The sequence below is a fragment of the Galeopterus variegatus genome, unplaced genomic scaffold (genome assembly GCF_000696425.1).
Source record: "Galeopterus variegatus unplaced genomic scaffold, G_variegatus-3.0.2 Scaffold5051, whole genome shotgun sequence".
NCBI lineage: Eukaryota > Metazoa > Chordata > Mammalia > Dermoptera > Cynocephalidae > Galeopterus > Galeopterus variegatus.
In genome coordinates this window covers 72,307-96,728 of record NW_007731162.1, presented here as the reverse complement: position 1 = coordinate 96,728, position 24,422 = coordinate 72,307, and the positions used below count along the sequence as shown (strand labels likewise).

The 24,422-nt window shown below is 37.6% G+C and overlaps 1 protein-coding gene across 1 annotated transcript in view; it reads left to right on the top strand.

Annotated features, from left to right (window-relative positions):
• The window catches only part of IFT74 (intraflagellar transport 74), an 88,170-nt gene that overhangs the window by 55,280 nt on the left and 8,468 nt on the right, over nt 1-24,422 (top strand). Inside the window, exons 14-16 of the mRNA XM_008588814.1 lie at nt 15,185-15,238; nt 17,306-17,403; nt 18,544-18,670. Coding sequence (XP_008587036.1) covers nt 15,185-15,238; nt 17,306-17,403; nt 18,544-18,670 — 279 coding nt within the window. The remainder of the gene's footprint in view (nt 1-15,184; nt 15,239-17,305; nt 17,404-18,543; nt 18,671-24,422) is intronic.

The following is a 24,422-nucleotide window of genomic DNA, read 5'->3' as shown; positions in this document are numbered from 1 at the left end:
GGGATCGCAACCCTCGGTGTCGCGCCCGCACCGCGACCGGCAACGGGATCGCAACCCTTGGTGTCGCGCCCGCACCGCGCTCAACCAGTGAGTGGACTGGTCTCTGTGTGGGATCCGAACCCTCGGCGGGAGCGCCGCCACGCCCCAAGCGCCGCACTCTATGAGTGCGCCACTGGGCCGGCCCCAAAGGATCCATTTTTTTTTTTTCCTTTTTGTCTTTTTTACTGACCGGCAACAGGATCGCAACCCTCGGTGTTGCGTCCGCACCGCGCTCAGCCAGTGAGCGGGAACCGGTCTCCACAAGGGATCCGAACCCATGGCGGGAGCGCCGCCGCGCTCCCAAGTGGCGCACTCTCCAGTGCGCCACCAGGCTGGCCCAAGGATCCATATTTTAACAGAGAAAGAATTGTAGAATGAACTAAAGGTGAAACTTGGGCTCGAGTCACTTCTTTGGGCCCTCTAATTTTAGGATGTAGGTATACATTCTTTCCCAGAGAGATTCCTACATGGACTCACATTTTCCAGTGAAGCAGTGAATGCTTATCTACATCTGCATTCTCAGCAGTCCCTTGACTCAAGATTGTGTGTGGTGGATGATGATCAAGTTATTTTGTCTTTCTAGCCCATACTTAGCTCTGCCACCTTGCTTTATTTCCTCTTGCCCATTTTATTCATTTTTTAGGTGCTACTTGGCTTATTCCATTAATGACACTAACTAGGCCACCTTCTGCCTTATAGGGTTTCTGGTTAAGAGAACATATAAACCATAGATGATGTTTATACATGTATTAGTCTGTTTTGTGTTGCTGTAACAGAATACCTGGGACTGGATAATTTATAAAGAACAGAGGCTTATTTGGCTTACGATTCTGGGACAACTGCTTCTGGCGTGGGCCTCAGGCTGCTTCTACTCATGGCGGAAAGTGGCATGCAGCCCGTGGGTGCAAGCAGATCACATGGTGAGAGGAAGCAAGAGAGAGAGGAGGTGCCAGGGTCTTTAAGACAACCAGCTCTTGCAAGAACTAATAGAGCAAGAACTCACTCATTAATCCCCCCACCTAGGGAGAGCATTAATCCACTCATGAGGGATCTGCCCCCATGGCTCATACAGCTCCAGCACTGCTGCATTGGGGATCAGATTTCTCCATGAGTTTTGGTGGGGACAACACATCCAAAGTGTATCAATACATGTCTGACTTTTTTAGAAGTTACTCCGACCTTTTGGTTTTCAAATAAACTTTAAAACTATTTACATAATTTGAGGGCTTCCAGTCAAGATGGCAGAATAGACAGTCCCCAGCATTTCTCTCTCCGACAAATCAACCAATTTACAACTATTAAAAAGCAACGATAGCCAAGTCAGGGCCACTAGAGCTCAGGGGAAGAGGAGAAGAGACCTACAGAGTTCATGAAGTCAGGAGAAGCCACAATGAAAGAAAGGATTGCTCCCACCATTTTGAGCCCCAGCTGCTTCGAGGCTGGAGCTGGTGAGTGCATGGAGCAAGAGCTGACAAAAGCCACAGCTGTGCCCTTAGGATGAAGTTGCTTGGAGGTGGCATAGGAGAAGAGGGCCTTCGTGGCTCCCAGGACAGCAAGACCACTAACAGGGTTCCCATGGACCCACATAGGAACAAGGAGCCACAGACAACTGAAAAAAGGAGCCACACAGAGGCTGGTGAGTCATCTCAAGGGATCGACGCAGGGCCTGTCCCATGGGAAGCATTTGGAGTATGGACAGTGGGGGAAGAAGTTCCCACCAGGGCAACATAGGGGCACAGCATGGGCAACTGATCTGCCCTCCAATCAGCCCAGGACCACTCAGCGGAGACTGGTCAGGAATATGGAACTTCAGGGGGTGCAGTTTGCTGAAAAGACTCAGGCCCAGACCAGAGTTTCCACTCAACCCAGGTGTACTGGACCTCACAAGACCCAGAAGTACATACAAGGTCAACAATTAAAACCTGAGCTACACAAAAAGCCTTCCCCAGGAATCAGCAATAAAGAAGCAATTTAGCTCAACTACAGGGCTCAAGTGCTGGTCCCCACAGGAAGTTCCTCCATTTTAGAAGTAAGCAAAGGACAACAAGTTAGTTCCAGTGCAGAGTTTAAGTGGTGGGAACAGCAAATAATCCAACACAGAACTGAAAGAAAAAAACAAAATACCCACAGATCAGAGAAAAAGTTTGGTATTAACTAGTAAAGGTCTAACAACACCAAAGAACACCTACAAAACTTAGAAGGACTGGAAGCCCCCTCGGCTCCCAAGCCAGGGCAGGGAGGGCCATGGGCCTTAGCCACGCCCTCCCAACAACTACTCCCAGCCCAGTGACTACTCCCAGCCCAGTGACAACCACCAGGCCACTGCTGGAAGCACCCCAGGCTCCAAGCCAGGGCAGTGGGGGTTGCTGAGGGCCACAGTCATGACCCCCTGACATCTGCAACCAGCTGAGCAATGACCACCAAGTCGCTGCCGGAAGTGCCCTGGGCTCCCGAGCCAGAGCAGTGGGGACTGAGGGCCGCAGCCACGCCCTCCCGACATCCACAACCAGCCCAGCATGACCACTGAGCCACTGCCAAAAGCACCCTTGGCTCCTGAGTCAGAGCAGTGGTTGCGGAGAGCCTCACCCACGTCCCCCTGACATCCGCAACCAGCCCAGTGATGACCACTGAGCCGCCACCAGAAGCACCCCAGGCTCACGGGCCAGGGCAGTGGGGAGCCAATGGCATCAGCCACACACCCCCAACATCCACCAGCCCAGTGATGACCACCGAGCTGCCACAGGAAGCGACCCGGGCTCCTGAGCCAGAGCGGTGAGGGGCTGAAGCCTCAGCTACACCTCCCCAACATCTGCAACTAGCCCAGTGACAACCACCAAGCTGCCACCGGAAACGCCCTGGGCTCCTGAGCCAAAGTGGTGGGGGGCTGAAGACTTCAGCCACACCTCCCTGACATCTGCATCCAGCCCAGCAAAGACTGAGCTGTTGCTGGAAGCCTTCAGGTCTCCCCTGCTGGAATGAGCAGGGGTGCCATGGGCCTTGATAATGCTCCCCTCCTCTTCCTGCTTCCACCCCATTCCCTTTCCCCTTCCCCTTTACCCAGCTGCTCCACAACAACATCTTAGAATGTAAAAACATAATAATATTAATTTTAAAAATTTACATAATTTGTTATAAATTCAAAGGCACTCTTAGATACAGGGTTAGGTACAGTTGTATTCTCTGCTAGGTATTAATGGTGACCTGGTTATCCAAGAGTATTTGTTTATTTTGATAAGTCCTTAAAGTTATAATTTGTCAAAAGTTACAGTGAATAACTATGTCTCAAAGTTAACTAAATAAAAGCAGTTAGCAGTTGTTTGGCTACTCTATTAAAATCTTATTTTTGGTGGGCTGGCCGGTTAGCTCAAATAGTTAGAGCTCAGTGTTATAACACCAAGGGTTTGGATCCCTGTATTGGCCAGCTGCCAAAAAAAGAACAACCAGAAAAGAAAATCTTTTTTGTTCCTGAATGCTGAGCTGTTAATTTCTATGACAGTCTGAAATAAAATAGAGAAAATTCCTATAATACAGTTAGACTTTTGACCAATTCTGGATGGGCTTCTTTGCTACCAAATCTTTATTCAGTCTTTGTAAATGATTAAAAAAAAAAATCTTACGTTATTGTACTCGGTGAGACCTGGGAATCTAAAGCCATTAGCAGCACAGAATGAAGACCATTCTCAGCAATCAGACTGTTGACATTCCAGAAAACGTTGACATCACTCTCAAGGGACACACAGTTATAGTGAGGGGCCTCAGAGGAACCCTGCAGAGGGACTTCAGTCACATAAATGTAGAACTCAGTGTCCTTGGAAAGAAAAGGAGGCTCAGGTTGACAAATGGTGGGGAAATAGAAAGGAATTGACTACTGTTCGCATTATCTGTAGTTATGTACAGAACGTGATCAAGGGTGTTACACTGGGCTTCTGTCATAAGGTGCAGTCTGTGTATCTTCGCTTTCCCATCAACGTCGTTATTCAGGAGAATGGGTCTCTTGTTGAAATCCAAAATTTCTTGGGTGAAAAATACATCCACAGGGTTTGAATGAGGCCAGGTGTTCCTTGTTCACTATCTCAAGCCAGAAGGATTAATCTTTGAAGGAAACGACATTGAACTTGTTTCAAATTCAGCTGCTTTGATCCAGCTACCCACAATAATTAAAAACAAGGATATCAGAAAATTTTTGGATGGTATCTATGTCTCTGAAAAAGGAACAGTTCAGCAGGCTGATGAATAAAATCTAAGAGTTGTCCAGCTACAGAAACAAGCTACAGGATGATTCCCAAGACATGCTTGCAGATTTTAATGATGGAATAAAAGACCTATTGATTTGGGAGGGCGGGGAATCTCATAACAAAGTTTTCATTACAATAAGGTATCATTGTCTTTTTTAAGCTGCTGGGGGATTTGATTCTTTCATGTTAAATATTTGCTAGAGTTCAGCCATATAGTAGTTTTACTTTATTGATGGCTTAAATAACTTCATTGTATGGGTTCTAAATTTATTTAGATTTTAAAATGTACACTGTTCTATATTTTAGTGGGGGAGGATTTTTTTTTTCCTAACTAGAAGCAATGAGAAATAGCTCTATTGAAAGTTGTATGGTCAGGGCCGAACCCGTGGCTCACTCGGGAGAGTGCAGCGCTGGGAGCGCAGCAGCGCTGGGAACGCCGAGGCTGCAGGTTCGGATCCTATCTAGGGATGGCCGTTGCGCTCACTGGCTGAACGCGGTGTGGGCAACACCAAGCCAAGGGTTCCGATCCCCTTACCAGTCACAAAAAATAAAAATAAAAAAATAAATTTAAAAAAAAGAAAGTTGTATGGTCAGAATTTGGCTATGAACTTTACATCATTAGTAAAGCAGAATGTTATTGGCAGATGCCATGCTACTTTTCAGAAGAGCCTGAACCCATCCTGATTTCTCCTTTCTCAGTTGAAGTGCCAAAACAATTGAATATTTACTTAATTATTGCTTTTTAAAGTGCCGTTTCTATACGAGAAAGGGAAAGTAATGGAAAAAGCATTGTTGCTCTGAATAAAGCAGACCACATAAAATAGACAATAGTAGGTTATATTCTCACTCAACACAGGATATTATTTTTAATAAGGATCCGTTTGCTCTGAAGGCTTACTTCTAACGCATAGCCAAGTAATTTGTTTTTGATAAGGTAATCGTTGACTAAGCAATTTTTTATTACCACAGATTAATACTTATGAGTTTATATCTCATATTGATGTCCCTCAAAGTAGATAACGTTTCTCAGTCCACTTAGCTCATATCCGGCCTTTACTTTACTCTTTACTACATTAAATAAATTCTAAAAAGAACAATGTTACTATTATAAGGCATGTTAAAACCTTTTGTGAATAGAAGCATAAAATAAGTGCTCCTTACTTTGATTGGTCTTCTATGCAAAATTACTTAGCCTTTTGAAATGAGGGTGTTCTCAGCTTTGCCCAGTGCTGGCTTAGGTTTAGGCTTTCTCAAGTCTGCTAAGTTAATTACTAGCTTCCAAAATTTTATTGCTATTGTCTCCTTTATTTTCCCCATTGCTGGGAGTTTCTACCTTTAGAAATTATTTTTACCATAGTTTTAGTGGGGTTTGGCAGAAGATCAAAATTAGATGTCTGTGTTCATCCTGCCATCTTTGCCAAGAAATGACCGATTATAAACTTTACTTAACTAGAATTTCTAAGATTTAAATCACCTTGAACATTTTACTGGCTTTTAAAAAGTGTGTGTGTGTGTGTGTTGCCTCAAACAATCATTCTTAGGTGCTTTCAGTAACTGCAGGTCACCCACTTCCTGTTTTTTAAAAAAAAAATTTCTTAAATTAGTTAAAAATAAAGACATTATTTTTGAAAATTGGGTGCTTTTTAGATGTGAATCTGGTATGTATTTAATGTGAAAAATTCAAGTGGTGCAAAAGTATGTAAAATAAAAAGTCATCCCCTTTCTCCTCACACTCATCCTAGTTTTTCAGAGGTAATCACTGTTTACAGTTTGATGTTTAGCTTTTTAGACTCTAAAAAATTAGTTTATTTATGTGTTTATTTTTAAATTAACAGATAAAATTGTGTATATTTATATAATCATGATCTTTTGAAGTATATATACATTGTGGAATGACTAAATCTAGCTAGTTAATTAACATATACATTCATTACCGTACATAGATACCATTTTTGTGGTGAGAACACTTACTATTCTCCTTAGCCTTTTTCAGAAATACAATATATTCTTATTAACTGTAGTCACCATTTTGTACATTAGATCACTTGAACTTTTTTCCTCCTAACTGAAATTTGTATTCTTTGACCAACATCTCCCCAACCTCTCCTCTCCCAGCCTTCCCAGCCCCTGGTAACCAACATTCTATGCTCTTCTTCTATGAGATCAACTTTTTTTGATTCTACAATATGAGTGAGATCTTGTGGTATGTTCCAGGCTTATTTCACTTAACATAATTTCCTCCAGGTTCATCCATGTTGTTGCAAATGGCAGTATTTCCCCCCTTTTTTTTTTCCTTTTTGTCTTTTTTTTACTGACTGGTAACAGGATCGCAACCCTCGGTGTTGCGCCCGCACCGCGCTCAGCCAGTGAGCGGGAACCGGTCTCCACATGGGATCCGAACCCTTGGCGGGAGCGCCACCGCTCTCCCAAGCGGCGCACTCTCCAGTGCGCCACCAGGCTGGCCCACGATTTCCCCATTTTTTATGGCTGAATAGTATTCCGTTGTGTAAATATACCACATTTTCACTATTCATCTGTTGATGGACATTAGGTTGACTCCATGTGTTGGCTATTGTGAATAATGCTGCACTGAACATGGGAGTGCAGATATCTCTTTGACATACTGATTTCATTTCCTTTGGATATATGCCCAGTAGTAGGATTGGGGGATCATATAGTAGTTCTGTTTTTAACTTTTTTTTTTTTTTTTAAGGAAACTTCATACTATTTTACATAAAGGCTGTACTTAGACTTTTTTCTATAAATATATAAACATATATTTTAAAAAATGGAGCAATACTATCTAGCTTTTCTGAACTTGAGTCTTTTAGCTATATATACTTTACATTCTCTCATATAAGGATGTGTACTTCATTTTGAGAAGTGGGATAGCATAGTGGTCAATGTCAGGCCTATACAGCCAGACTTAAGAATGGTGCCTGGTATGTATTAAGCACTCATGACAGCCATTAGCTGCTGTTATTGTTCTGGTTATATAGTATACACTACATTGACATTAGAAACCACTGTTTCTAATTTTTCACTACCAAGAATAATGTTTCAGTAAATAACCTACTTTCATGTTTATTCTGTAGGAATAAATACACAGAATAAATTTCTAGAAGCGAAATTTTGAGGAGAATATTTTTACAATTTTGATTCATTTTGCAAATTTCTTCCCAGAAGATGTTGTACCATTTTATACAACCAACAGCAGTATATAAAAGTGTTTCTTCACCAATTCTAGCTATTATAAATTTGTTAGTTTTTGTCGGTCAAGGTAATATATACATCTCTGATGGTTCCAAAGTTTTGTGACTTCTCATAGGCCTGAATTTGTAATACTACCGTGATCCACAAGGTGGAACTAATTGTCTGGGAATCTACATACACAGACTAGGATTGACAAATACAGTTAACAAAGTGCAGTCAGTCACAGTCACATATCTCCACAAGAGGGATTGTGTTATTTCTTACTAAAAATTATTCCTTCATTTTTAGAGTCCAGTATTGCCCCAAAGACTGATTAGATAGATAATTATCATGTGATTATCAATATGACATAGCACAGATATATAAATATCTAATTGGTACTGTGTGATAAATGTGTATCATATTAGAAGCATGCATAAAGTACTGTAGGAACACTGGATTTCGTTCCTAAACTTGGAATGACTTAATTACAACTTAGTCCATAGTTTATATGCATCTTTCAAGAGTAATAAAAATATAAAATAGCATGCTATAGAAGTATCTATAGGATACTTCTTCATACTCAGAGTTCCAAGGCCTAGGTTAGGAGCTTTTATTCTTTGGTTATGTCAGGTAAAATAGAAATTTTATTTATTTATTTTTTAATAAAAATTTTAAAGGCAGAATAGTTTTGTTTAAGAGTACAGATACTGTAACCAGAATGCCTGGATTCAAATTCAGACTGAGTTACATTATTGGATTATTGATCTTGGGCATGCTGTTTAACCTTTCTTTACCTTAGTTTCCTCATCTTTAAAATGGAGATAACAACAGCACCTAACTCTTAGGGTTATTATGAGGATTAGATGAATGTATCAGTGGTGGTGGTGGTGGTGGTGGTGGTGGTGGTGTGTGTATGTGTGTGAGAGAGAGAACTCAGAATATAGCACTAAATTTAAAAAGTGCTTATAAATATTAGCTATTGGCATATTATTAAGGTTGTTAATTTATAACCTGAAACTTGAATAACTTTTCTGAAGATTTTCCCAAGTATATGTTAGGAAGTATTTTCCCGTCAGTATTTTTCCCCAGGATATACACAGTAATGTATTCAATTTCAAGTGGTTTGTCGTTCAGTATGCATATTTCAAATGGTGTCTATCCATTGTTATTGTATGATTTCTCAATATACATCCAGTGAAGAATATTGAATCATTATTGTTCGGTTTGGAAATTGGTTGAACTATACTTTGTATCTTTCATTAGAATGGCAGTATTATCTCTTAACAGGAGCATCAGCAACATCAGAAACTTGTTAGAAATGCAAATTCTTGGGCCCTACCATAGACCTACAGAATTTTAAACCCTGGGGATGGGGCTCAGCAATTTGTGTTTCAACAAGCCCTCCTGGTTATTCTGATGCATGGTAAAGTTTAATAACCACTGCTTTAGAGGATTATTAAGGACCTTTTGTTGTGTTTGGTACATGCCAAGGACTACTAATTGTGCCATCTGATTTTACTGACATCACTCTGTTGAAATAAACTTCTACACACTCATTTTGTTTTCTTTAGAAATGGTGAGGCTTTTAACAATAATTTAACTTACTTAACAATTGAACATATTGAGAGAAATTCTATTATATTTTATTATATTTTTTAAAGTGCCTCCTGTGTTTAGAAATCGAAATTATCTGCCCTTATCTGCATAGCTGTAAAGAAACTTTTCTGCCAAAATTTAAAATATTTTGCAAGAATGTGTGATAAGCCTAAACCCAAAAGTTAGTTTAAAATATTGAGTTTGTATGTACTCATTTTAACATACCAGTTTAGTACTATTTGATATACTAGTTTATTGCTTACTGCTATAATGTCAAAAGTATGTGGGAGAGATAGACTGAAAGTAAAAAGATGGAATTTAATAGAATCCCAAAACTAATTAAAATTGAAGTAGGATTGGCGGGGGGAGAAAGTGTCCTGGCTCACTAAAATATGTGAAAATGTTAAGAGGGAGTTTAGATAACAGCTCAGTATGAGTTAATGTGAGATAGCCTTGAATACAGCTCAAATTCTAAGTTGCATTAACAAAAAATGATTATGTAGACTATGGGAAGTGATAGTCTTGGAATCCTTAGTTTTTTGGCAAAATACTTTAAAAGGGATAAGGAAGAACTGGAACTCATTCAGAGTAGAATTCAGAATGGTAAAGAGATTGAAACTGTGCCACATAAGGAATAGTATAAGGTACTGGGAGTCTTAGCCTGCTTCAGAACAACCCCCCAAATGCTGAAAGTGAAACAATCTGGACATACTTTAAAAGTCCTGTGTGAGGTTTTCGTGCCCCACCTCCATGATTTTGTTTTCTGTTGCCCTTTCACCTCCAAATTCAGTAGGCTTGTGAGTTGGGGGCTTTGAAGCCGGGGAAGTCACTAGTACATGCCTTATGTATTGTTCAGTAGAGAAGACTGGGGTAGCCAGCTATTCTGAAAAATAGCAATCAGACCTTCTCCAGGGTTAGAACTGCTTCTCATAGTATAAAAGTCAAAATAGCTCTAGCCTGTAAGCCCTGAGTCAAGAAAACATTTGATGCCAGAGAATAGAGTCAGATGAACCTTTCTTACAGTGAGGGCAGAAGTGGTTGTGTTGGTTCTAAGCCCCTTGGTAGTACACGAAGAGCAAATTTCCCTTCTCCATTGGCTGGCTATAGCAGAGAGTATCAAAAAGCAATGGTGTCACATAGGATGCCGGGTGAAAGAGGATGCTGGAGGATGCTTTGCCTCCTGGTTGAAGGATCTTTTATGTGTGCGTGCGTGTGTGTGCGTGTGTGTGTGATAGAGATCTATTTTTTCTGGAATTCTGTTAGAAAAAAATAAAAAGCAAATGCTATTGAAAAACAAAACAAAAACAATGGTGTCCTTTTATAGTTGCCCAAATGTTTTTTAACAGTTCTTACCCATTTCTCCTTTCCCACCTGAGAAGGAAGAGGCCTGAATTTATATTGTAAATTTTTGTGTACTTGTATTATTAGAATATACATTTCTTCAAGGAAAATATCTAATTTCTTTCTGTAATTCACATGTTGCCTGATAAAGTGCCTTGCTGATATGATACTTCTGCATAAAAACCTCCTGAACTTTCTCACCTGTCTGGTTGCCATATGACTTCATACATACCTCATTTGCATTATAACTTTTTATTTTTGTACAATAAATTTTGTTTAATAGATTGTAAACCTCTTTGAAGATAGGGTGGTAACTATCTTGTTCATTTTGATATCCCTCGCACCTATCACAATATCTGGCACATAATAGATTCTCAGTAAATTTGTATGGAATAAATAAATGAATGTAGAACTCTGATCATATAAATGCTCAGAATTTGAGGATAGCTCCAAAATTACCCTCATTTTATCATTGTGTCCCTTTCCCTCTCCTTTGGTCTTCTCATTGTTGATCCTTCTTAACTAGACTATTTGGCTTGCCTTCTTGCACCTCTGATGTGATATACAGATTGGCTTCCTTCTTTTCCTGTGATAGTGAATTTAAGGATGAATTTGGTAATATTCCTTATGTTTACTTTAGGACCGCCCACATCTGTACATTGCCGTTTATGGGCAGCTCAGATATTAATCCTCCACTGAGAAATCACAAAATAGAAAAGTTCACTAATGCCCTGATTTCTCAACAGTAGTGATATTGGAGGAGGTTTTATGAAGCTTGGGAATCTGCTGAGATATGTCAGTGCTCTGTCCCATTTAATCCAACTGGATATCTGTGCAGCTGGAGACATTGACCAGCTCAATCTGTTGTCAACTAGGAATGTGGATTTGAGGGGAGCCGGAGGGAGGAGTCTCCCAGATTTCTGACTTGGATGATAAGTAGATGGTGAGGGCCTCCAAGTATAATAGGGAATACAGAGGGGTGCAGATTTTGAGGAAGAAGACTGATGAGTTTAATTATGAATATATTGAGTTTTAGGGTGTTTTGAAGGGCATCCAAATGAACATATGTAGTAAGCAATTGGATGAAAGAATCTGAAAATCAGGGAAAAGATCAAATTTGAGAGTTCTTAAACCACAAGAATGAGTGTAATTGCTTTGGATATAAGATAGCATTATAAATTAATTAAGAGCAGAACCCAGAATTTAAATGAAGATGGCAGAGGAACCCATGAAGAGAAGACAGGAATGATCTGAGAGTAAGAAAAGCGAGAGAAGCCTCCCCACCCACCCAACAAAAAGCAAAAACGAAACATAAAGGAAAAAAAGAAAATTGAAAGGATGTCAAATATTGCAGAGTTTATGATAAGGCCTGAAAACTGCCCTTTGGACTTGATAATCATGGAGTCATAATCTTACTGAAAACAATTTCATTGGAATAGCGGGAGGAGAGGCCTCATTGCAGTGCCTTGAGTTCTGAAAGCAAAATGAGAAACTGGAAATAGCATGTGTAGGGGAATCTCTTAAGTTTAGAAGAAGAAAGATAAGATGGTAGTTAAATCCCTGTAAATCCTAAAATCTAGGCCTTACTCCTAATCCCTTAATGCCTGACCAGTCTTTCAAGAATGGAACTTCTCAGACAGCCAAACCAGGGAACTAGGAATTTCTTAAAAGCCTAGGCTATGGCAGGTTCAGGAGATAGTAGCTTTAGTGCTACTTCACAAGTTATATAACATTTACATGTATATCACCCTCCTTTCAGGGTATCACAGAGCATTTGTGCTTCAAGCTCTAACCCTTTCTCTTTGTTTCCCACCCAAAAACATTGCGATAAGGTAAGGAGATGGTGATACTATTATGGAACTAATCTTAATCCTTTCTATAAAGTATTTTTTTCTTAAGTCTTAGTCATTTACAGAGGTTGTTATTAATAAAAATTACCTCTTGCTTCCCCTTCACCACTAATCAGTCTGCATTAATATACTCTGAGAACATTATTGATCATTTGAACTGAGTAATAGTTCAGTAAAGTTGCTAATGTCTCCAGTGTCTTATCTGAGTGCACCCAATGTTTTCCATTGGATGTAGCCTGGCTAGGAACTCATGACGGCTGGGTATTTACTGTCTTCATACAGTTGCTTTCACTTTCAGCTTTTTACTACCAGTAATGTTTTGGGCTCTTGACATAAGATTTTCTCAGTATCGGGCCTGTCCTTAATGACCTTGAGAGAAGTTTATTCAGACCAGAAGGCAAAAAAGCTGTTTGCTGGGCCGGCCCGTGGCTCACTCGGTAGAGTGCGGTGCTGATAACACCAAGGCCCCGGGTTCGGATCCCATATAGGGATGGCCGGTTGCTCACTGGGTGAGCATGGTGCTGACAACACCAAGTCAAGGGTTAAGATCCCCTTACCGGTCATCTTTTTTAAAAAAAAAAAAAAAAGCTGTTTGCTGATGCAGGTCTCTGATTTGCCATCAACTTTGTGTATTTGTAACTTACTTATCACCCAAGCAAGTACTATATGCATAATTGGAACTCCATGCCTACATGCTTCCCTTAGTAATTAGGGACTTTATCCCCACTGTATTCCTCCATTTCCTAACTTTTTTGATGCTTTAGCCAGAACTTAGAAAAACTCTATGCAGTTTTGGATATACAGAACACAGATACATAGAACACAGACTGACCATTGGAGTTTCAGCCTCTGGATTCCAACTATTGGCTCCCGTATTTTTTTTAAACTCTTCTTCCTAAAGCCCTTTTAGATGCCAGCTCCTAATCTGGAACTCCCTTAACCTCTTATTGCTTATTTCCTCCATCTTTGCTGGGTATCATCTTAATAAGCTTCCTCAGTTTCTCCAGAAAGCTAAGAACTGACTGACTGGGATGAAAAATCTGCAGATTGCAGCAAGCACAAATGTATTATGTTTTCTCTAGGTACCTGGACCCTGGGTACACAGGGCTGGAGCCATCTCATTTTCCAGGAGAATAGCCATGTACCTCCAGAACTCAATTTTTGTTACATTAAAATCCTATTGTCATAAAATATAATCCCGATCCACCCTTATTAACAGTCCCTTTGGGCAGCTAAGGTGTCAGATTTCATCCGTCTCTCTGGTCCTTGAATTTTTGCCCTTTTAGAAGTGTCTTTTATGTCTGTTAAACTCAACATGTCCAAACTGCTGTAAGCAACTTCCTCAACTTGCTCCCCTTTTTAGTTAATAATCCCATTTCAGTCACCCAAGTTAGAAAATTTGTGAGTCATACCTGACTCCTTCCTCTCTAACCCTCACCAAAATCCATTCACTACGCCTCTTAAATGTCTCAAACAGAAGTCCACTTCTTTTATCCTGTTTACTACCACGCCACTCCAGGCAGTTTTCATCTTTCACCTGGATTACTGTGACAACTTCCTAACTTGTCACATTGCCTCTAATCTTACCTCACTTCTATTCTTCGGACCTGAACTTTTTTTTTAATGCAAACTGAACATTTTATTCTTCTGCTTAAAATTCTTCAGTAATTTATCAGTGTCCTTAGAAGAAAGTTCAGACTCTTTAATGGGGGTCTGATAAGGTGTTGGGAAAATAGAAATAGTTTGGTCAGGGCCCTCGCCTCAGGTCTGTTTGGGTGTGGTTCAGCATCCTTTGTAAGCAAATTGTGTGTGTGTGTGGAGTTAGTGCGCATGTGTGCCAGTGTATCTTTTTAGTTTTGTTGATATTCTTGTGTTCTTCAGAGAGAGAGAGAGTGAGAGTGAATTAGTTTGGTGAAGCGGGCGGGCATGGGCCTCGGGCATCCACCCAGCACAGCCATGCTTTCCAAACCTCCGGCTTGCAAGGAACTTTTGGCTGGTTACCTAGCTCATAGACCCACATGAAGGGGTCTGGTGACCCAGCCTGGCGTGTGAAGGGTTTGTGACCCAGTCTGTGAACGGGCTGGAGGGGTCTGTGGGCTCCAGACTCAGCCTTAGCTCGACAATCGGCCCAGTCGGTGCAGGATTACCAGCAGGTAAAAGAGCCCGACAACTAGTGTGGTCACCTAGCTTTACAATTAGCATCACGAACAGGATTAAGAGCTAGAAAATTGGCGCTGTGAGCAGGATTCCAAGCCTTCACCCAGCCAGACATAAGGTCTTTTATAAACTGCCTCATCTTTGTGCCACAGTCATACCACTCTTTTGGTTCCTCATGCTAGCATGTTCATTCTTACTTCCAAACTCCTATACTTGTAATGTTTGACCTTAAACCCCTTCTTCTATATTTTTACCAGGTAACTCCTATTCATTTATTCTTTACAGTGCATTTTAAATATTACTACTTTAGGGAAATTTTCCCTGAGCCCCTGAACTAGAATAGTTGTCCTTGCTGAGTGCTCCTATAGCATCCTTCATTTTTCATATGATAGCACTTAATACATTTTAATTTTAATTACTTGTTAAAGACTATAAGCTCTGTAAGGGAATTAACACTGCTATCTTGTTTGTGGAATGGTCTTTCTTGGGAACTTATGGTTTCCATCACCTTTAGTGTTCATGTGTAGGTTGCATAGCCCCAAATTGGGACCAGAAAGTTAAGTCCTTTCCAGTTAGGAGATTTTTTTCCAAAAAGTTAAGGCACACATATATAGCTGCTTTAAAATACTCTATAAGTCAATGTAGAAGAGTTTCACCTAATCGAAAATACCAAATTCTCAATGGCATGTAGAGAACCCAAGAGATGTTTCTAATTTAGAGCCTTATATATGGAATTTTTGGAATTAATGTTATATTTTATATCTCTTATAGGTGAAATGAATCAGAAATACAAGGAGCTAAAAAAAAGGGAGGAAAATATGGACAGTAAGTGATAATCTTACAGATATAAAAATATTATATTCTCAGATTGCTCTTCATTTTTACCAAATCAGAGATCTCGTTTTGGGGAAATATAATGGCTAATAAATGCAGAAGTAGGGACATTCAAAGCATTTTGACTTGGAGAATAATTAAATTTCTAGCAGAATTTAGGGATAGGTGGAGAATTCTAAAAAGGTTTTTAATGTGTGTTGGGGACAGATTCTAAAGCGAGTACTTACATTCATAGTCTGTATAGAAGGAACCTTTAGACCACTTATTGATTGAATGTTGGATGTTCTTTTTTACATGCTTCGCTATGTTCACCTGTAATATCTTTTACTTTTTTATAGCTTTTCATAATCCTTATCTCATTATTTATTAGCCCTTACCTCAGATCTTGTTAGTTGTTTCTATCACCAACTATAACTTTAGTAGTCTTTTGTTATAGCTTTTCATTTAATTCTTTTTTTAAATGCTACTATTTGCATTAAAAATATACATAAACATGCATATTTATAAACTTGTAAATGCATAGAATTGCTCTGAAAGGAAATACAAGATAGAGAACAGTGATTAACTCTGGAGAGGGGACTGGAGACTGACCTCCATTGGGAAATAGCTTTCACTAACTTTTTAAAAAATCTTAACTCAGCTTTATAAATGGATCTTCATTTAAATTTTTGTACATTTATAATTTTTTAAAAATCAACATCTGCTATCTATTATTTGTTTCCTTTTAAATTATCATTTTGCCAGAATCTGAAGTTTTCCTGGTCTGATATCAATTGTTATCTTCATAGAGGCGTGCTATAAAATAGTGATTGTCAACTCTGATTTTACAATATCTGAAGATTTCTTTAAAATCTTAGCAAGTACCAAAAGTTATCTCACAATTTATTTACTTATTTATTTTTTAGAAAGTACTTTTGGTAAAGGAGAAGGTGTAAAATTAACGAATTATGTGTCACAACTCCACATATTGGAAATCACTGAATACTACCTAGTATGGCATCTGGCACTTAGGTGTCCTTTAATAAATGGTCACTTAATAAATGTTTATTGAATGAATTAAAAGAATTCCTGTGCTACAGAATCTTAGAGTTGGAGGTCACCTCTCAGATTTCTTGCCAAGTGTTTGTTATTGGTTTGTTTGTCTAACAAAATAACCTCTGAAAGTCGTGTTTATTTATGCCTTTGTATGTGTAAAAATCTCATATGACCATTTAATGTAGGATCAATGGATCATAGAAGCAGGATATTCATACATAAGACTTGTATTCAGATGTTGAAGCAGGACATTAAAAAATTTTTACTTTTCATTAAAAATGTTGATTATGGTCCTCTACCATCATAATCAAGTAGAAAATGTTTTTTGGAAGACTTTCAATTAAAAAATATATTAAAAGTATAAGTAGAAAAAAGTATAATGGAAATCCATTATAGAAGGCAAACCATATTGATATTTATTTCACTCTAACAGTAAAATTATTTTTAACTGAAAGTTTTTAGTTTTGGAAATTCCTTAGAAATACTTGGTGAATGTAAATAAGAGAAAACTATGTGCTGATGTGTATTAGACAAGTAAAAGGATGATTTCTTGGAATATTTATTTATAACATGAATGAGTTATTAAATGTATTTAGTTGAGATTGATCTAGCATTATAAGTAAAATACTCATTTTCAGGTAAAATAGGTATTTAGTAATATTAATTTCAGAAATAAAGTTAGTGGCCAGTTATCGGTGTTAATAATTACAGATGTATCCAGGAGATCCTGTGTAAAAACAGATTTTTTTTTCTGATTTCCATTTTATCATCTTCCTTTTGAGCCTGTATTTATCACTTTCTAGTTTACTCATTTGAAGATCATAACGGGCTTTAAAAATTTGAAATTATGTAGAAATGTTCTTACTGAGTAATTACCCTTGATTTAATAAAAATTAAACAATGCTAGTTTAAAACATATATTTGCTTTGAATTTCTAAAAAGTACTCTTGAGATCTACAAATCAGAGTTTATATAGCCTCAATATCAATGGTAGCCTCTCTTATCATGTTTTTCAATCGGCAGCTTTTATTGAGACTTTTGAGGAAACTAAAAATCAGGAATTGGAACGGAAGGCACAGATAGAAGCCAACATTGTTGCACTTTTGGAGCACTGTAGTCGAGTAAGTACCATGTGCCTATCTTGGTGTCTCTATTATTTTTACTGTGATAACTTTCCAAATACAACTCAAAAAATGGAATGGCTCAATATTATGTCTGTTTACTTAAACTGTTTGCTTTAAATTCCCTTGCTTGCTATTTTATTTCTTCAAGCTATTAATTTTTATCTCTCTAGCAAAATGTCAACTAATTAAGGTGATAGGGAAAAAGGTATCAATATTCAACAGTAAGACAGTTCCGAGTAGTTATTAAGATTTTCTTTCATTGCACATATAATTTCAAACCCTAGGCATCACATTGAAAACGGTAATATATTTTTACACTGTAAATTGTATTGTAAATAAAGTGATGCTTTTCTTGTAGGTGTACCTAATGAGTATCTTGAATTATCAAAAAATGTTTATTGAGCATCTACTATGTGTGGTACCATAGGAGGAGAAATGCATAGACCCTATTCAATATTCAGTGTTTTGACTCCAACCAGTTTCTAAAATAGTGTAGTTCAATTTTTTCTACAGTGAAATGTGTTCAAAAGGAAAACTCCACAAGTTAAAATTAACAGAGCCTGAGCAAAAAATGATTTGCAAATTTGGCAACCCTCAGAGCCAGAAGTTCAGAGAGAGCTCCCGTCCACAACTTGGGCAGGCATAATTTACAGACAGAAAATGAAAGTGAAGTACAGAACCAGCTTGACTGGTTACAGCTCCCATTTTCCTTATTTGAGTGTGGTCTAATGAGTTGGCAGCCTGTGAGTGTCTGAAGCTTGGCTGCCTTGATTGACTGAAACTCAGCTAGTTGTTACAAAAAATATACTCCTAAATTAGGCTTTTAGTTTGTTTACATACTAAGTGAGGTTGCAGTTCATTAGTAGGGACTCAAGATGTGGAGAAAGCTTCAGGTCAGATTTAATTTAATTTAGCAAAAGCAAATGAAAAGGAGACAATTCTGAATTTATAGCTTCTGTTTATTGAGAAAACCTGACTTTGATTCTTACTGTATTCGTCTATAAAACATCTGACCTGAATGATTTACTTCAAAACAGAATACCTAATCAAACATTTCATCCTTTAACAGTGTTTTCACAGGGATTAGAGGGTTAAACTGATGGAATTTTTAATATTTTTATTTCTCTGCAACTACAGAATATAAATCGTCTGAAACAGATATCCTCTATCACCAATCAAGAGCTAAAGATGATGCAGGATGACCTCAATTTTAAATCTACTGAAATGCAGAAATCACAAGGTACAACTAAGAATTTGACTTCAGGTGAGAAAACAACCTAGATTTTACTATTCTTTTTTCTGTAACCAATTGGAACTTAAAAAAAATCAGTGTTATTTTCTTTGATTTTTATGAAAGTCCCATTGATTGAGGATATAATTTATGATTGCCTGTTGCCCTAGCCATTTGTAGTCCAGAATTTTGTCTGGCTTTTCTCATCAACTTAATAATTAATGTTTCATTGGTATAGTCTCATTGATTTAACATTTATTGAATACTTGCTGCATGCCTGTGCTGTATCCTGAGTATTGTCAAATATAAACAAAGCTGGATGCTAATTAAAGTGGTAAGGACAGAGTTTAATCAGCAATATAGTATTGCAGTAGGGAAGCGAGTCTAGTAGGAACTGAACCCAACTTCTTTTTGTACAGAGGTGACTGGACGTTTTACTTCTTTTCCTTTTAAAAAAAATTTTAATTTATCAATATGCAATGTAGTTGATTTTCATGTCATTTTACCAAATCCTCCTTTCCCTCCTTCCTCTCCCCGCTCCCCTCCATCAACATCATATGTGTTCACTTGTGATTGGATGTTTTAAAGGGAAAATGAGGGAGTAGGGAGGGGCACCAGCCAGGACTCAGTAGTAAGGGAATTGAAAAATTAGAAAGGATTGGTCAGTGTAAATGCTGATTAGGCCAGCTGCGTCTGTTAGCTGACAATTATCAAAGTTAGTATTCTGTCCTCCCACAAAGACTGGGAGACAGAGGCCTTTTCCTTCCTGATGATTACGTTTTAAAGGAATGGCTGTTTAGGTCCTTGAGAAAGACACTCCTGAGTTGTAGGATATACATATACATCTCAAAGGAGCAGAGGAAGGATTCATAATTGTAAGCCCTTTTTAGTAAATGCTTTAAGAAAGGGTGGTCATGGGCCTATTTTCAGGTGTTAGAACAAACAGTAAATTCTTTTGGCAGCCTTGAGCTTTCTCAGGCAGAAACTTTAAAGGGGGGCTAGGGTCATCCTAGGGATGAGGCCTTGAGCTGTTAGAAAATTTGTTAGTGTTTGTTTAAATCTTTTAATGTGGGTAGAGGGGGGTGTATGAAATCATTTGTGTTGAGAGTTTGGAGTTTTTGTAGACCAAGGTTGAGGCCTACTCAAGAAGAAGGCTCAGAGGAGCCTGGCCAGGGTTTGCTCAAGGAGAAAATCTTTGTCAATATACAGAGGTTAAAAAAAAAAAAAAAAAATCCTGTCTGTTAGTCTGTTTCCTTAAGGAACTTTCAACCTGGTGGATTGACAGTTATAATACAATGAAATAATGCTATTATAGAATTAAGCATAGAGCACATATCCAGCCCAGTTTTGGATAGTTAGGGTAGGTGTCCTGGAGGAGGTGATGTTTAATTTTAATAAGTTTCAGACATGCTGAGTAGCGTGAGACTAGAACAGCACTGTCCATGAAAAATATAATGCCAAACACATATATAATTAAAATTTTCTAGTAGCCATGTTAAAAAACTAAAAAGCGGTGAATTTTAATATATTTTATTTAACCCAGTGTATCCAAAATATTATTTCAACATGTAATTTATATAAAAATGATCAATCAGAGATTTTACACTTAATAGCATTTCAATTTGGACTAGGCACATTTCATGTGCTCAAAAGCCATATGTGGCTAATGGTATCACTGGGAAGGTGCAGGTATAGATTAGAAACAAATACAGTCATGTGCCAACTTATTGACAGGGATACATTCTGAGAAATGCATTGTTAGGTGATTTTGTTATGTGAACATCATCAAATGTGCTTGTGTAAACTTAGCTGGTATAGCCTACTGCGTGCCTAGACTATATGGTACCACTCCTAGGCTACAAACCTGTACAGCATGTTACTGTATTGAATATTGTAGGCAATTATAATACAATGGTAAGTATTTGTGTATCTAAAAATATCTAAACATAGGGCCAGCCCGGTGGCGCACTGCTACAGTGCGCTGCTTGGGAGCGCTGTGGCACTCCTGCCAAGGGTTCGGATCCCACATACAGACCGGTTCCCGCTCACTGGCTGAGCGAGGTGTGGGAGCAACACCGAGGGTTGCAATCTCGTTGCCGGTCCCGGTCCGGTACGGGCGCGACACTGAGGGTTGCGATCTGTTGCCGGACACGGAAAAAGACAAAAAGGAAAAATAAATAAATAAATAAATAAAAATAAAAATAAAAATATCTAAACATAGAAAAAGTACAGTGAAAATATGGTATAAAAGGTAAAAAATGGTACATCTGTATAGGGCACTTAACCATGAATGGAGCTTGCAGGACTGGAAATTGTTCTGGGTGAGCCAGTTAGTAAGTGGTGAGTGAATATGAAGATGTAGGACATTACTATACGCTACTGTAGACTTTATAAACACTGTACACTTAGGCTACATAAATTTATAAATTTTTTTTCTTTCTTTAGTAGTAAATTAACCTTAGCTTTCTGTAACTTTTTAACTTTATAAACTTTTAAATTTTAAAAAATTTTTTGACTCATTTGTAATAACACAGCTTAAAACACAAATACATTGTACAGCTGTACAAAAATATTTTTTCTTTTATCTTCTTATTCTAGAAGCTTTTTTTAATTTAAAAATTTTTTTATTCTTTTTTACTTTTTAAACTTTTGTTAAAAACTATGATACAAACACATGTATTAGCCTAGGCCTACACAGGGTCAGAATCATCCTCTACATCTTGTCCCACTGGAAGGCAGGGTTAATAACATTTATGGAGCTGTCGTCTACTGTGATAATAGGGCCTTTGTCTGGAATACCTATTGAAAAACCTACCTGAGGATGTTTTATAGTTAACCTTTTTTCATAAGTAGAAGGAGTACACTCTAAAATAACAATAAAAAGTATAGTATAGTATAGTAAATACATAAACCAGTAACATAGTCATTTATTATCATTATCAAGTATTATGTACTGCATTATGAAGGCTATGATAGGCAATAAGAATTTTTCAGCTCCATTATAGTCTTTGGGGACCACCATCATATATGTTTTCCATTGTTGATTGAAATGTTGTTGTGCAGTACATGACTGTACACGAATATTTCTGCAGCAGAAAGTATAAAGTCAAACTAGGTGGGATAATTAAAGACCATAAACAGCCTCATGTCAGTTAGGTCAGGTTAGATTTTACTGCCAACATTTTTTTAGATTTTTAGAAATACAGATAAAGTATTGTGGGATTCATTATTCCTCTTCAAGGATCTTTCAACATTTTAAGTTAGCAAGTATTAATTAAGTCTTCATTTCCCATGATCTCACTAATTGCAGAGTAATTCCAAGTAGACAAATAAAAACATAGCTAATTCAAAGTCATCACACATCTGCATAAAGAACATCCATAGTTAGAATCCACCACCAGTTCATTAACCAATTTCCATACACATTTTTACATGACTTTATTCTAGGCTTTTTAAGCTCAACTTTGTATAAAGTCATGAGCTGCATAACGACATTTTGGTCAGCAGCGGACCACATATATGACAGTGTTCCCATAAGGTTATAATGGCTATACCATATACATAGGTGTGTAGTAGGCTAGGTTTCTGTAAGTATATTCTATGATGTTGATGCAACAGCAAAATTGTCTAATGACACATTTCTCAGAATGTATCCACATTGTTAAGCAACACGTGAACTTACCTCATACAAGTAGAGTCATACAGAATTAGTCTTTTTGTGGCTGGCTTTTAATAACAAATTATTTCACTTAGCATAATGTCCTCAAGATTCATCCATTTCATAGCATGTGACAGAATTTTCTTCTTTTTAAGGCTGAATAACATTTCATTGCGTGTATGTAGCATATTTCTTTATTCATTCATAGACAGACATTTAGCTTGCTTTCACCTTTTGGCTATTGTGAGTAATGCTGCAGTGAACATGGGTGTGCAAATATCTCTTGAAGATCCTGTTTTCAATTCTTTTGGATATATGTGACTAGGAGTACTTTAAAATCTTTATTTTCTTTTTTTATAAACTAAAGAATTTTATGCTTAATTCTATCTACAAAACCTCTGATTTGTGTTTTAGACTGTGGTGCTTAAATTTCTCATTCGTCTAAGGTCAATATTAAATCAACAAGTTTTTTCCTCCTTTAAGCTATCTTTGTATAACAGCTGCTGAGAAACATACATTTTTTAAAAAGCAAATATAAATACCAGGAAACAAATTCAATAATCATGACTTTGTATTTCTTCCATATTTTTATACTTTGTGTTTACATTTCCTCTTAAAAACTAGTCATTATGTTTTCTCCAGAGATGTACAATTGAAAAAGAATGAGAACTGGCTTCAATAAAGATAAAAATCCATTTTGTTACTATGATAAGGTTTCTGGCCCCTATAGTTAATTGCATTTACTAAGTTATTTTTGTGTTAATTTAAACCAAGCGTATAAATCATTCTTCTTTTCTTTCCCTAACATTCCCCGCCTCAAGAAATTTCTTATATCTTGGAATTACCATAAGAAGTTTATAATATTCTCATTTACCTTTTAGAGATGATGGATTTTATATTTCCTTTTTGTGAATTGTCTCCCTTTCTACCCCTGAGTGAGATGCACCTGATTTTCTCAGTGTACTCCATGTTTTTTTAATGGGGCAATACTGCCCCAAAGGGGGGCAAAATTGCTTATTCGGGGAGATTGAAAAAAAAATCTTAGACGTTATAATGGTTTGCAGCCCTTCAATGGATCACTGTATATAAACAGATACACAATACACAGGACATCTGTGATATAAAAATTTCAGGGGAGGGAGGCAATTGGGGGAAAAAGTCTACAAAAGGCTCCTTATGAGGTTGATAACAAAAAAAAAGGTTGATAAACACTGGTGTACTACATGGGTAAAGAGGTAAGGATCTGTCAGCAATAGTTTTTATTTATATTTTTGGAAAGGAAACTCCAGGGAGTAAACAAATGTGCTGATGGCAGAATATTTCAGAAACATTTCCCCAGGTCAGAGCAGTTCCTTCTGAGATTTTGCTACTATGTACACACTGCTTGGTAAACTTTGCAACTTCATAGCATATCAGAAGGAACTAGACTGCATCCTCTTCCTGTCTCTTCCCTTGGAGAAGCTTTTAGCTTTTCATGGGGACCTGTTGTTGAAAGAAGATAAACTTTACCCTATACCAACCAACCATTTTCTCCTTTTCTCTAGAAAAATCAGTTTATATAGTTCTTACATGTATTTCCCTACTGTATCTTTAATTTACTTGCAATTAGACTCTTATAACTGCTTACTGCAATCAAAATATCCGCAAGCTAAGCACATTTCCTATTTAGAGCATTAAAGCCTTAGTGACTTCTTCAGCACTTTGATTCTCATCATAACTATTTCCAACCCAATAGAGAGGTATGAATGCAACAAAACAAAACCCTTTGCAACATTTAAGTCCTGCTATAGATATAGATTTATATTTTTGTGTATGTATACATACATATTTTTTAATAATGTGTGTCAGTGTGGTTGAGTTTTAAAACTCTTAAAGGGATAAAAGAAAGCATTCAAGGAATATTGGTTTAATTATATACCGGTATAAAAAAACTGAATAACAGCCTCCTTTCTTAAATTAAAAATTTTTGAAGCACTTTTTTACTATTCATATTAATTTAATATGAATATTAAATGCTATTTAATATTTAATATACTGAACTTCTGTTGTTTGTTCAAATGTACTGTGCTTTCTTACCTCCAGACTTTTGCACATGCTGATTGTTTTCTCTGGAACACTTTTATCTTT